This window comes from Schistocerca gregaria, chromosome 7 (assembly GCF_023897955.1).
Source record: "Schistocerca gregaria isolate iqSchGreg1 chromosome 7, iqSchGreg1.2, whole genome shotgun sequence".
Taxonomy (NCBI): domain Eukaryota; kingdom Metazoa; phylum Arthropoda; class Insecta; order Orthoptera; family Acrididae; genus Schistocerca; species Schistocerca gregaria.
In genome coordinates this window covers 198,725,547-198,739,871 of record NC_064926.1, presented here as the reverse complement: position 1 = coordinate 198,739,871, position 14,325 = coordinate 198,725,547, and the positions used below count along the sequence as shown (strand labels likewise).

At 40.4% G+C, this 14,325-nt stretch overlaps 1 protein-coding gene across 2 annotated transcripts in view; it reads left to right on the top strand.

Annotated features, from left to right (window-relative positions):
• LOC126281939 (alkylated DNA repair protein alkB homolog 8) overlaps positions 1-13,886 on the top strand; it is a 33,890-nt gene extending 20,004 nt beyond the window's left edge. For both annotated transcript variants that reach the window (XM_049981287.1, XM_049981288.1), the window contains exons 4-9: positions 4,161-4,364; positions 4,463-4,622; positions 6,777-7,014; positions 7,435-7,590; positions 7,856-8,005; positions 12,917-13,886. In XM_049981287.1, coding sequence (XP_049837244.1) covers positions 4,161-4,364; positions 4,463-4,622; positions 6,777-7,014; positions 7,435-7,590; positions 7,856-8,005; positions 12,917-13,582 — 1,574 coding nt within the window. In that variant the 3' untranslated portion in view covers positions 13,583-13,886. The remainder of the gene's footprint in view (positions 1-4,160; positions 4,365-4,462; positions 4,623-6,776; positions 7,015-7,434; positions 7,591-7,855; positions 8,006-12,916) is intronic.
• The last annotated feature ends 439 nt before the right edge of the window (positions 13,887-14,325 follow it).

Sequence of the window (14,325 nt, the reverse complement as noted above, 5' to 3'; positions counted from 1 at the left end):
CGCAATATTGCTGCTTGAGATCCAATGACTGTTAGCAAAATATGGAATCGGTGGGTTCAGGAGGGTAATACGGAACGCCCTGCTGGATCCCAATGGCCTCTTATCACTAGCAGTCGAGATGACAGGCATCTTATCTGCATGGCTCTAACAGACCGTGCAGCCACGTCTTGATACTTGAGCCAACAGATGGGGAAGTTTGCAAGACAACAACCACCTGCGCGAACAGTTTGACGACGTTTGCAGCAGCATGGACTATCAGCTCGGAGACCGTGGCTGCGATTATCCTTGACACTGCATCACAGACAGGAGTGCCTGCGATGGTGTACTCAACGACGAACCTGGGTGCACGAATGGCAACACGTCATTTTTTTGGATGAATCCAGGTTCTGTTTACAGCATCATGATGGTCGCATCCATGTTTGGCGACATCGCAGTGGACGCAAATTGGAAGCTTGTATTTTTCATCGCCATACTGGCGTATCACCCGGCGTGATGGTATGGGGTGCCATTGGTTACACATCACTTGCGACGTTATCTGTTCGCATTGATGGCACTTTGAACAGTGGACGTTACATTTCAGATGTGTTACGACCCGTGGCTCTACCCTTCATTCAATCCCTGTGAAACCCTCAATTTCAGCAGGATAATGGACGACCACATGTTGAAGGTCCTGTACAGGCCTTTCTGGATACAGAAAATGTTAGACTGCTGCCCTGGCCAGCACATTCTCCAGATCTCTCACCAATTGAAAACGTCTGGTCAATGATGGTCGACAAACTGGCTCATTACAATATGCCAGTCACTACTCTTGATGAACTATGGTATCGTGTTGAAGCTGCATGGTCAGCTGTACCTATACACGCCATCCAAGCTCTGTTTGACTCAATGCCCAGGCATATCTAGACCATTATTACGGCCAGAGGTGGTTGTTCTGGGTACTGATTTCTCATGATCTATGCACCCAAATTACGTGAAAATGTAATCACATGTCAGTTCTAGTATAACATATTTGTGCAATGAATACCCGTTTATCATCTGCATTTCTTCTTGGTGTAGCAATTTTAATGGCCAGTAGTGTATATTAATACGTGTTTTTCCTATTGTTTCCAATTCTTCCGTCTGTTTTCTTTTCCATTCTCTTTTCTTCTTCTGAAATCACTGTGACTGTTGTTTAGTGCCAGCCGCGGTGGTCTCGCGGTTCTAGGCGCGCAGTCCGGAACCGTGCAACTGCTACGGTCGCAGGTTCGAATCCTGCCTTGGGCATGGATGTGTGTGATGTCCTTAGGTTAGTTAGGTTTAAGTAGTTCTAAGTTCTAGGGGACTAATAACCACAGCAGTTGAGTCCCATAGTGCTCAGAGCCATTTGAACCATTGTTGTTTAGTGTCTGGAAGCTACTGCAGATATGTGAGCTGGCTGTACTTCCCAAAGGTCACATGCAAGTCATACCACAGGTATACCAACTACTGTATCTTTTGTGGACATCGTAGCCCCCTCCACAAAAATACGTGCCCTATCACTGCTCAACAATGAGACTGTGGCAAAACAGTGGTAGGTATAAGAGTTATGTACAAGGGAAGCCTGCTGTGGCTTGTGTCAGGGGTATGCGACTACAAAAGGGTAGTGTGTGTTAGTCATCAGTAAATCAAATGTACAGTGAATAGTGGTACCCCATAGGGAAATGGCGGCAGGGGATGAGAAGGATCACCTCGTGTGCTGTGCATTTGTGCGCCACATGGCCTCATCAACATATTGCAGAAGTTGTTGATGCAGCTGCTATGAGAACAGTGAGCTGCGGGCAGGTGGTGATTGAGGAGAAAATTGGAACAAGTGATAGCTGTTGCCAGGGTCTCTGGCTTGTAGTGTACCATGAGATTCTTAAGAATAACATGTTCCACTATTATCTGTTAGGTCAATGAAAGACGTTTGTGAATGTTAAAAAGATATTATAATTAGTTTGTAAGTGTGGGACAGTCGTCTGTGTGTGCCATTTCTGGTGTTTGTGCAGATTCTTGGAAAGAGAAGTGAACTGTGAACATCATTAAGGGGAGGCAGTGATTGCTCGTATCCACCTGATGTGGAGGAACACTTAACGGTTTGAAGTTGCGGCTTAGTGCCTATTCTGTTGTAACGTGTTTGAACGAGAGCCTCCTCTAGAAGCCTAGCTACAGGAGAGTAGAATCATAGCGATCTGTATATCAACGACTGCATGTGTTTATGAAAGAAGCAGAATATAGAAGAGTTTGTTAAGAGTGGTTACATTATTTCATAGAGAGTTGGAGTAGTTGTGCACTCCCTTACTGCCCTCGATCCTGTGGAAACTAAAATGAAGTCACACGGCCAGAAATAGTGGAACAGCATAGCAGATCCACTGCAACACGAAAGTATGAGGCGACTGTCAAGATTGAGTATGGTAACATTAATTATGAACAGCCGCCAGTGTGGCAGATCGTAAATGAATTGTTTGGAACAGTACTACCACAAGAACCCTCAATTATTTTACTTCAGTCTCTGACACATACTGAGGTCATTCCGGTTACTGGCAGAGGAGACTGAGGAGAACAGTCTTGCTCTCATGAGATTTCAGCGAAGTTCACAATCTTCAGCATTGCAACCAGATCTGATTGTATCCCCTCTGGTTATTAGTTGAGTGGAAGAATTGAGCCAGAGATTCTGAAGATTAAGTGAGGAACTAAACTACAACTTTCTTGACTTGGGCCGTAGGTTTGAATACTGGGGTCCCCCTGAATATAGGCCTGGGGTGCACACAAAGGTTTATTATTATTATTATTATTATTTATTATTTAAATGACTGTTTGTACAGCCTTGATAATGATACTCGTAAGAGATTCCGAAGTGTTTTTGTGATGCCCCTCAGATATGAGACTATTAAAAACATAATGATTAACTGCCAGAGTATTTGCAACAAAGTTCCAGAGTTTGAAGTACTCCTAACAAGTAGGTAGTTCATTCAACAATAATAAGAAATAAAAGACCCACCCAGATGGCTGCGTGTGTTAGCATGCCGCTTCTGGGATTTGGGTAGACTTGCTGGCACGTGACTAAGTTAATACCAGGCAGGGAATGCACATTTGGCCTCAGTTGTACGGTCTGCAAACATTTAGAAAATGTTCACACACTTTCACAAGAGAAAACAGTAAATGCAGACACTTTGGTCACACAAATTCCCTCCTGGGACAGGAAAGTGGCGATGACAAGAAGGGCATCTGGCCACCATATATAGCTGACATTTCCAACCCAATGTTGACTCTGTGGAGCTACAGGATAAAGGCCAGGAAAGAGGAGGAGGAGACTAATGGGAAATTGAAATATTGTATTCTTCACAGAAGATCAGAAACTCATGTCCACCAGTGGGAAACTGGAGTTACTTGTGACTTTTTTGGGAAAGACTTGGCATAAGGACAGATACAAACCTATAATTTGATCCTTCTAGCGACCACCAGACTCACTGGAAACTTTGAAGGAACATCAGCCCAGTAGTACATTTGTTCTCCAGTCATAGTTTCATTAGATTACAGAGGTGAAATGGAAGATGAAGATGTCTTTAATGTTCTACAACTAACTTATTGGGTGTTGTGACTGAATATTATTTCTTGAAATAGAGAAAATTTGGATGAACTGAACTGACCAAAACTTCTGTCAGCTTCATCATATAATGTAGTGATGATGATTCAAACTACATCATAGGTAAACCTGCAGAAAGAGCACAGAACGTAGCCAGTATCTGTTTTTCCATATCTCTTTGTTCTCACAATGTAGGTTGTGATGACAGACTACTCTGTAGCATACCCCAAACTTTGCTAGGTTGGAAGTTAACAATTTGGATACGAGTTAGCGAAAGGACATTGAACACTGAAATCTGATATTTTCAGTGTATCTTGCTTTCAATCCTAGCCAAACCTCAAATAGGTCCTAATAAGTGACATAAATTTTGTTTATGTCCTTGAGCACTGACTCAGTAAAGCTTAATTTCAAAAAAAACAAAAATTTTGAATTTTAGCCTTAGAAATCTTTTAATGGAACATATTTTACTCCCTAAATTTGGCATCACACTGCTACCCGGCCTTAAGATTTCGTGTGCTTTCATGAAGTTTGCTGTATTTTTGTCTAGATTTTTTCACAAATGTCCTTTTTGTTTTAGCTCAATCTCTGAAGCATCGGAAAGTTACACATTACGGTTTTAAATTTAGATACGATATCAATAATGTGGACAAGGATGATCCATTATCAAGAAAAATTCCCAAGGAATGTGACTTTATAATCTCTCGATTGAAAGAGAGGGGTTATAAGAAAGATATTTCTTTCCCAGATCAGCTGACGGTGAACCAGTATGCTCCTGGTCAAGGTAATTTATATTTTCAACTTTCTTTAAAGTTTCCGTACTGAGCTAAACTTGTCCTTTATTTAATAATGAAACTTGTGATTTATTTTATTGTGCAACAGGTATTCCACCTCATATTGATACGCACAGTGCCTTTGAAGAGCACATTCTGTCCCTTTCATTGGGTTCTACTGTTGTAATGGAGTTTGAACATGTAGATGGCTGCAGCACCAGTGTACTTTTACCTCAGAGGTCTTTACTCATAATGTATGGTGAGGCAAGGTACTGCATGGCATTTGGTGTTCTTCTCACTATATTTATTCAGAAGGCAGTAAAATAACATAAATTTATATTTGAATAAGGGGATAGGTCCCTGTTCACGTAACACAAGAAGCACTGAGCACCTGAGTATTACATAAAAAGGGATGGTGAACTTTGTGTGTGTGTGTGTGTGTGTGTGTGTGTGTGTGTGTGTGTGTGTGTGTGTGTGTCATATCTACATCTACATGATCACTCCACAATCCACACTCAAGTGCTTGGCAGAGGGTTCATTGAACCACAATCATACTATCTGTCTACCATTCCCCTCCCGAACAGCGTGCGGGAAAAATGAACACCTTAACCTTTCTGTTCGAGCTCTGATTTCTCTTATTTTATTTTGATGATCATTCCTACCTATGTAGGTTGGGCTCAACAAAATATTTTCGATCTGGAAGAGAAAGTTGGTGACTCAACTTTCGTAAATAGATCTCACCGCGACGAAAAACGTCTTTGCTTTAATGTCTTCCATCCCAACTCGCATATCATATCTGCCACTCTCTCTCCCCTATTACGTGATAATACAAAATGAGCTGCCCTTTTTTGGACCCTTTCGATGTCCTCCGTCAATCCCACCTGGTAAGGATCCCACACCGAGCAGCAATATTCTAACAGAGGACGAACGAGTGTAGTGTAAGCTGTCTCTTTAGTGGACTTGTCGCATCTTCTAAGTGTTCTGCCAATGAAAGCACAACCTTTGGCTCGTCTTCCCCACAATATTATCTATGTGGTCTTTCCCACTGAAGTTGTTCGTAATTTTAACACCCAGGTACTTAGTTGAATTGATAGCCTTGAGAATTGTACTATTTATCGAGTAATCGAATTCCAGCGGATTTCTTTTGGAACTCATGTGGATCACCTCACACTTTTCATTATTGAGCGTCAACTGCCACCTGCCACACCATACAGCAATCTTTTCTAAATCGCTTTGCAACTGATACTGGTCTTCGGATGACCTTACTAGACAGTAAATTACAGCATCATCTGCGAACAACCTAAGAGAACTGCTCAGATTGTCACCCAGGTCATTTATATATATCAGGAACAGCAGAGGTCCCAGGACGCTTCCCTGGGGAACACCTGATATCACTTCAGTTTTACTCGATGATTTGCCGTCTATTACGATGAACTGCGACCTTCCTGATAGGAAATCACGGATCCAGTCGCACAACTGAGACAATACCCCATAGGCCCACAGCTTGATTAGAAGTCGCTTGTGAGGAACGGTGTCAAAAGCTTTCTGGAAATCTAGAAGTACGGAATGAACTTGAGATCCCCTGTCGATAGCGGCCATTACTTCATGTGAATAAAGAGCTAGCTGCGTTGCACAAGAACAATTTTTTCTGAAACCATGCTGATTACGTATCAATAGATCATTCCCTTCGAGGTGATTCATAATGTTTGAATACAGTATATGCTCCATAACCTGACTGCAAACCGACGTCAATGATATAGGTCTGTAGTTCGATGGATTATTCCTACTACCCTTCTTAAACACTGGTGAGACTTGCGCAATTTTCCAATCTGTAGGTACATATCTATCGGAGCGAGTGGTTGTATATGATTTCTAAGTAGGGAGCTATTGTATCAGCATAATCTGAAAGGAACCTAATCGGTATACAATCTGGACCTGAAGACTTGCCCGTATCAAGCGATTTGAGTTGCTTCGCAACCCCTAAGGTATCTACGTCTAAGAAACTCATGCTAGCAGCTGTTCGTGTTTCAAATTCTGGAATATTCAATTTGTCTTTCCTGGTGAAGGAATTTCGGAAAACTGTGTTCAATAACTCCGCTTTAGCGGCACAGTAGTTGGTAACAATACCATCGGCACTGCACAGCGAAGGTATTGACTGAGTCTTGCCGCTTGTGTACTTTGTGTGTGTGTGTGTGTGTGTGTGTGTGTGTGAGAGAGAGAGAGAGAGAGAGAGAGAGAGAGAGAGAGAGAGATTGGGGTGGGGGTTTGAAGGAACTTTATTCAAAAGATAAGAGGTTTATCATATTTCCTGCATTCTGCACCTCTCATAGCGGATGAATAAGTTTCTATCCTGATACATGTATATTAAATTCAGTCTTGTACTTCCAACTGATATATAGGTTCCTACTTTGGTCTTGTTGTAGATATGCATGGAAACATTGTATTACTCCAAGGAAGACAGATATAATTCACTCTAAAGATGGGGGCCTCACAGTGATGAAACGTGGGACTCGAACATCTTTAACATTTCGTAAAATCCTAAAAGGAGACTGCAAATGCTCTTTTCATAACTTTTGTGACTCTTTTCAAAAGACCAATAACTTGCAACAGCAAGGAAATGAAGAAGTGGCATCACAACTAGAAGAGTTACATGTGCATCAGGTGATTACTCTATCATCATCTAGTTAAATGTTTGGTGGCAGAAAATGTCATAGTTTATGCTGTCATCCACAACCTCCTCTCTATGGGGATGGCATTTTTTCAACCATTTGAGGTCTGATTTTGAGCAGATGAATTAATACAGCTTTTCTCTTCCACCATTACCGATGAACTCAGCAGTGCAAAATCTTACAGAAATAAGTCAGAAGTTGCGCTTGCCCTATCTTCTGTGAATAGCATTTGTAAGATGGGGCAGGTCTCATGCCAAATTAATCTTAATTCCTTTGATGTTTATAATATTTTGACAAACATCTTTAAGTTATGTTTTTTAATTATCATTATTAATTTAGTTATTAATTAAATATGATATTTTCAGACAAGCATTGATGAAATAGCAAAGCTGTCAAAGGTTTCTATGTTCAGGTCTATGAAAAGATAGCTAACCACTTCAGTGAAACACGCCATAAGCCTTGGCCTAATGTCGTTTCATTCTTAACATCTCTACCTCGTGGTGCCATCCTTGTTGATGTAGGATGTGGTAATGGAAAGTACCTTGCACGTAATTCAGATGTATTCAAGGTAGGTACCTGTGCTCTAGTGTGTTAGCAACCATATGATACATTGTTGTGTTGCTGACTGGATATTTACTTATCTGGAAAGCAGATGAAATACTCTGCCTGGAAATGGGCCAGAGCATATTATCTAGTTTAACGGCATCTGAGTTTATAAAGTAAAGAAACAAACCTTGATCTTAAAGTGAATTACATTATTTTTGTTTTAAAATTTCAAATCTATGGCAGTATAAGGCTTTTATCTGTAACACACAACTGTTAAATAATTTTAGGTTGGTTGTGACCAGAGTGTCAGCTTGACCAGAGTTTGTCAAGAAAAGGGATTTGAAGTCTTCAATTGCAACTGCCTTAGGATTCCACTGCGCTCAGACATTGCTGATGGATGCATTAGCATTGCTGTGATTCATCATCTTTCCACACAGGTAACGTATTACTCACATTTTCAGTGGGTGTCTGCATGTTACATTTTCCATAACAATGATAGTTCATATAATAATATGTTTTAAAAATTTATTTCAGGAATCATGAAAATTTAAGTAACACATTAAAGTCCATACATTCTCAGCTGAAAGTAGTTGTAAGTGATGAAAAGTAGTGCAACACATTGTGAAATGCCCATTATTACAATGTCAGATGGAAAAGGGCCATCATAGTTGTCTTTGGCTAAAATGGGGTGCCTTTTTTGATTGCTATCTCCAGGTGACGTATTTGCTGCCACACTCTATCTGTTTCCGTATTGGTGAAGTGGTGGGATATCAGATCCGTCGCTGCTTAACTTGCCCATAGGAACAGCAGTGGGGAGGGACTGTGGGACCAGTGAAATGGACGGGCTGAACAGGTGAGGCGGGTGCCCTGCCAATGGCCCAGTGACAGCTGACAGTCAAGCAAGGCTCAGTGACTTGTTCTTCTGTTGGGGAAGGGACTACCACAGGTGGTAGCTGTTGTATCTTGTAGTGACTTGTGGCTTCCAAGGTAGAGAACAGGGAAAGGAAGACACAACAGTATTTAGACAAAAATTGTTTACTTAACTTCAATGGGGTGCAGTGGAACACAAGTGCAGGCAAGACCAGTGTACAGTCTGGAATAATCGCAGTCTGTATTAACACTGTAGTATCAATAGAGAGGCTGAGTATCCATAGTAGGAGTACACATAACTGAAGGGACCAATGATAACTTGCAGTGGCCTGTTATACTCTTCAGTAGCAGTGCTGGATGGGGGAGGGGCGGAGGGGGGGGGGGGGGGGGTGTCTGTGTAGCTGCTGTCAGTTGGCAGCAGTAATCAGATATCTGGTGCCAACCTCTGAATTGATCTGCCAGCATGGTGTCTGTGGTGATTAGAACTGTTTTGATCTCCATAGGTTCCCTGACAGTCTATTGTCACACGGTTTCCAGAATCAAGTACCAGTTACAAGTGCGGGGTCATGAAAAAGACATTAAACTCCACACTGAAAGCATGTATGTTGCACACACATATATGTACAGTATATACAGAACTGAAGTGCCTGCCTCGGCCGAGAGTTCTCCTATTTCTGTGTAAATTGAATATTCTTGCAAATTAAAATATTTCATAAATGAGTAAGTCCCAGAACACTACAGAAGTATGAAATGTCCAAATCTTCTGATATTTGACATTATTTTTGCTTATTTCCACCATAAATCATCAACCATTTCTAATGAAAGTTTGTCATGCTGATTTCAAATATGGAAACTTGTTTGCTCTATGTCAGGTTTCGACTATACTGAAAAGAATCATTTTTCGTGCAACATCGTCCATTGGAATTTTATTCCTTGTTTTTGGTTGTGTTTTGATTTGTATGCAGTTATGTAACAGACAAATCCCATCAGAAGGATTTTACACTATTCATGATGAAAGCATATGAACCATACTTTAATTCAAAGGTGTTTACTGGCAACCAGTGGGCACCACAGTTCTTCTGTTCGACATTTGTATGCAACTTTTGCGATTGTTTAAAGAATGTGAAGGATAACAATGTGTGGCATTTGGAATCCGTATGATATGGCACGAGTCCAGACATACGCTGTTGATTCTGTCACATACATCACCAGATTCTTGTACCAAACCTGTGCATCTTTAAAGTGCCCAGACATTCTCTCTGTTTCTACACCAGTCCCATATGGTCTCTTTGTTTGTTCAGTCCTGCAAAATACACAGTTGATGAAAAATGTAAGTAAGTAGTGCTCTTTAATTTCCTTCCTACAACTCATATTCTTTCTACCAAACTATTAAAAATATCCATTAGATAAATGATGTGGAACTTCCCAAGCTTTGCACTACAGTGTCTAGCATTAACAAAAGGCCAAGCAGAACTACTTGGTTTACATCATAATGAGTGTCATTTGCTTGTACCTGGTACAACTACTCCCAGTTTTGGCACAGACATGAGACACTTGTAATGAGTGGCACAGACGTTCAGTGTCTTACATCAGGACTTGGGGTAAAACACAGTGGTGAAGCATGGTGACAGTTCACTGATTCATCTAAGAATTTTTGAGGCAGTATTATTCCTACACAATGGCAACAGATATAAGTGAGTGCCAGAGGGATAGGTATACAAAGGAGTGGTATAAAAATGTGTCATTTCTTGAAAATGTATAGTATCAGAGTAAAACTGGCACATCTGTAGTGACTTGAAAGTAATTGATATTCTCATGTGAATGCAGATAGGATGCACCAAATAGTGCTGTTCCATCGTAAGTAGATAGACTGCACCACCTCATAATAAAGAAAAATGACACTGTATAGTTCTAGATACCTTTTCAAGTCTCAAACATTTATGATGTATGTATGCAGACTGAAGTTCTGAATAAAAATTTGTACCAAGGCTTGGATTTGAACCCAGGTCTCTGACTGCAAACCTGTTAAATATGAGTGGACTGAAGCATGAATGGGAATTTGGATTGAAGAGGGAGGCATGCTAGGGTAGTCCGTGCAATTTAGGAAAGCTACTGTGCCAGGGTGACAAAGTGCTTATTGCATCTGCCTGGTGAGCAGGAGACCCAGATTCAAATCCCAGCCCTGGTACTAATTTTCATTTGGCACTTCGGTCTGCATATATACAGGGTGGTTCATTGATAGTGACCAGGCCAAATATCTCATGAAATAAGCATCAAACGAAAAAACTACGAAGAACGAAACTCGTCTAGCTTGAAGGGGGAAACCAGATGACACATAGGTTGGCCCGCTAGATGGCGCTGCCATAAGTCAAACTGATATCAACTGCTATTTTTTAAAAAATAGGAACCCCCATTTTTTATTACATATTCGTGCAGTACGTAAAGAAATATGAATATTTTTGTTGGACCACTTTTTTCGCTTTGTGATAGATGGCGCTGTAATAGTCACAAACGTATAAGTAAGTGGTATCACGTAACATTCTGCCAGTGCAGACGGTATTTGCTTCATGATACATTACCTGTGTTAAAATGGACCGTTTACCAATTGCAGAAAAGGTCGATATCGTGTTGATGTATGGCTATTGTGATCAAAATGCCCAACGGGCGTGTGCTATGTATGCTGCTCGGTATTCTGGGCGAAATCATCCAAGTGTCCAGACCGTTCACCAGATAGTTACGTTATTTAAGGAAACAGGAAGTGTTCAGCCACATGTGAAACGTCAACCATGACCTGCAACAAATGATGATGCCCAAGTAGGTGTTTTAGCTGCTGTCGTGGCTTATCCGCACATCAGTAGCAGACAAATTGTGCGAGAATCAGGAATCTCAAAAACGTCGGTGTTGACAATGTTACATATTTCTATGCACCAGGAATTGCATGGCAACGACTTTGAACGTTGTGTACAGTTCTGCCACTGGGCACAAGAGAAATTACGGGACAATGACAGATTTTTTGCACGCGTTCTATTTAGTGACGAAGTGTCATTCACCAACAGCTGTAACGTAAACCAGAATAATATGCATTATTGGACAATGGAAAATCCATGATGGCTGCGACGAGTAGAACACCAGCGACCTTGGCGGGTTAATGTATGCTGCGGCATTATGGGAGGAAGGATAATTGACCCCCATTTTATCGATGGCAATCTAAATGGTGCAATGTGTGTTGATTTCCTACGTAATGTTCTACCAATGTTATTACAAGATGTTTCACTGCTTGACAGCATGGCGATGTACTTCCAACGTGATAGATGTCTGGCATCTAGTTCGCATGCAGTTGAAGCGGTATTGAATAGCATATTTCATGACAGGTGGATTGGTCATCGAAGCCCCGTACCATGGCCCGCACATTCACCGTATCTGATGTCCCCGGATTTCTTTCTGTGGGAAAAGTTGGACATTTGCTGCGTGATCCACCAACAACGCCTGACAACATGCGTCAGTGCATTGTCAATGCATGTGTGAACATTACGGAAGGCAAACTATTCGCTGTTTAGAGGAATGTCGTCACACATATTGCCAAATGCATTGAGGTTGATGGGCATCATTTTGAACATTTATTGCATTAATGTGGTATTTACAGGTAATCACACTGTAACAGCATGTGTTCTCATAAATTATAAGTTCTCAAAGGTACATGTATCACATTGGAACAACCGAAATAGAATGTTGAAATTTACCTACATTCTGTATTTTAATTTAAAAAGCCTACCTGTTTGTCTAAAATTGAGTCATATATTTGACTATTACAGTGCCATCTATCACAAAGTGAAAAAAGTGGTCCAACTAAAACATTCATATTTCTTTACGTACTACACAAATATGTAATAAAAAATGGGGGTTCCTATTTTTAAAAAATGCAGTTGATATCCGTTTGACCTATGGCATCACCATCTGGTTCCCCCTTCAAGCTAGACAAGTTTCGTTCTTTGTAGTTTTTTCATTTGACGCTTACTTCGTGAGATATTTGTCCTGGTCACGATCAACATAACGATACATAACATACAAAAGGAATCACTGATCAGATATAGAAAGCAGATAGGAAATAAATACTTCCTTAATGTGCTGTCAGTTGATCATGTCAAAGGTGTCATGCTATCATTCCTTTAAAACAGAATATTTGAAGATAGCAACAGAAGTGAGCAGAAATTAAAATAAGATAACAGTATTGCATATTAACAGAGAGCACACAAAGGGTTCAGTTCTGAATTGCACAACTGTTGCTGCCACAGCCACATTCAGACAATGCAGAACTGATAACATTATCCCATTCTGTGCCTAACTGCCAATCACTTTGTTATTAACTAAGGTGCACTTTCCCATATTCCAAACATAATTCATTGAATATTCTCTCTCTCTCTCTCTCTCTCTCTCTCTCTCTCTCTCTCTACTATAATGCACATTGTTTTCGTTCACAGGAACGCAGATTAAAAGCTTTGGAAGAAATGGCAAGAATACTAAAACCAGGTGGGCAAGCATTGGTGTATGTCTGGGCAAAAAATCAAGAATGTGGAAGAGTAAAATCAAATTATCTGAAATTTACTAGTAAAAAGAAAAATAAATGTAAGAGCAGTGAATCAAGTATCATAGTGAGTGGTGCCAGTGATACAGAAACTGAGTTAGTAGGTGTTGGAGATCATCATAGAAGTCCTGATTTTGCCTCTTGTGATTGCAAAGATCATTCCAAAAGTGAATCAAGTTGTTATAATCCTGTAGCTGATAGAGATTTTAACAAACTTTTACAAGATAGCTACACCTCTGAGCTTTCTGTGAATAACACTGAAAGTGGCTCAAGCAAAATTCTGAACTTGTCAGAAATTTCAAAAACTACAGAAACATGTCAGTTGCCAGAATTACCAGTTCACGTGAATCGAACTCAGTTCAAACACTCAGATGTTTTTGTGCCGTGGAAGCTGAAGCAATCTCAGAGTAGTCAAGCACAAACTGTACCAGTGTTGTATAGGTACTATCATGTATTTGAGGAAGGAGAACTAGAAAAAATGTGTGCATGTGTGGAGGGAATTCGTGTTATCCGTAACTATTATGATCAAGGAAACTGGTGCATAATATTTGAAAAGATCTGACTCTCTATAGCAGATCACACTTTTGTAATTTTACAACTGAAGGGTTTATTGTTAGAACATCAGGAACCACTTTCATGTGAAGGCTCTGTTGTTTTTCATGAAGTTATATTGATATAGGAATGCAAAAATTGGTTAACTATAAAACAAATTTTGATATCATTTTCCAGTGCCTGTGTGCCATTGTCAAGTAACATCTCTTGCTGTCTCATGCCATTTTTTTCCAGTTGGAGCAGTCACTCATCACCTGCAAGTTACTTGACAAGTTGAAAACTAGGTATTGAAAAATAAAAATTGGAGCCAAACAGACAGTGTTTCTTTTTCTCATTGTCATATTCTACCAGTCATATTTGTTCATTGCTTTCAGCAAATTCTGTCATTAAGGAGTTGCGGAGTGAGTTAAGTTACATATTACAAAGGAAGACAGCCAGAAGCTACTATGTTTCTATATAGTATACCAACAATCAGTAATGACTATAATGGTAAGCTATCAACATTGTAAATTATGAGAATAACTTCTTGACTGTGAGTAAGAGCAAGACAGTGGCAATGAAGGTGAGTAGCGCGCGCGCGCACACACACACACACACACACACACACACACACACACACACACACACACACACCTGTGTAGTCTCGTATCAAATGCTGAAAGTGCCAAACTAGAAGTTTTGAACAGAGTAACAAAAGAATCCAGATTCTTCCAGCAAGTATGAAACCTAATCTGGAACTAGGGAATCCTCCTT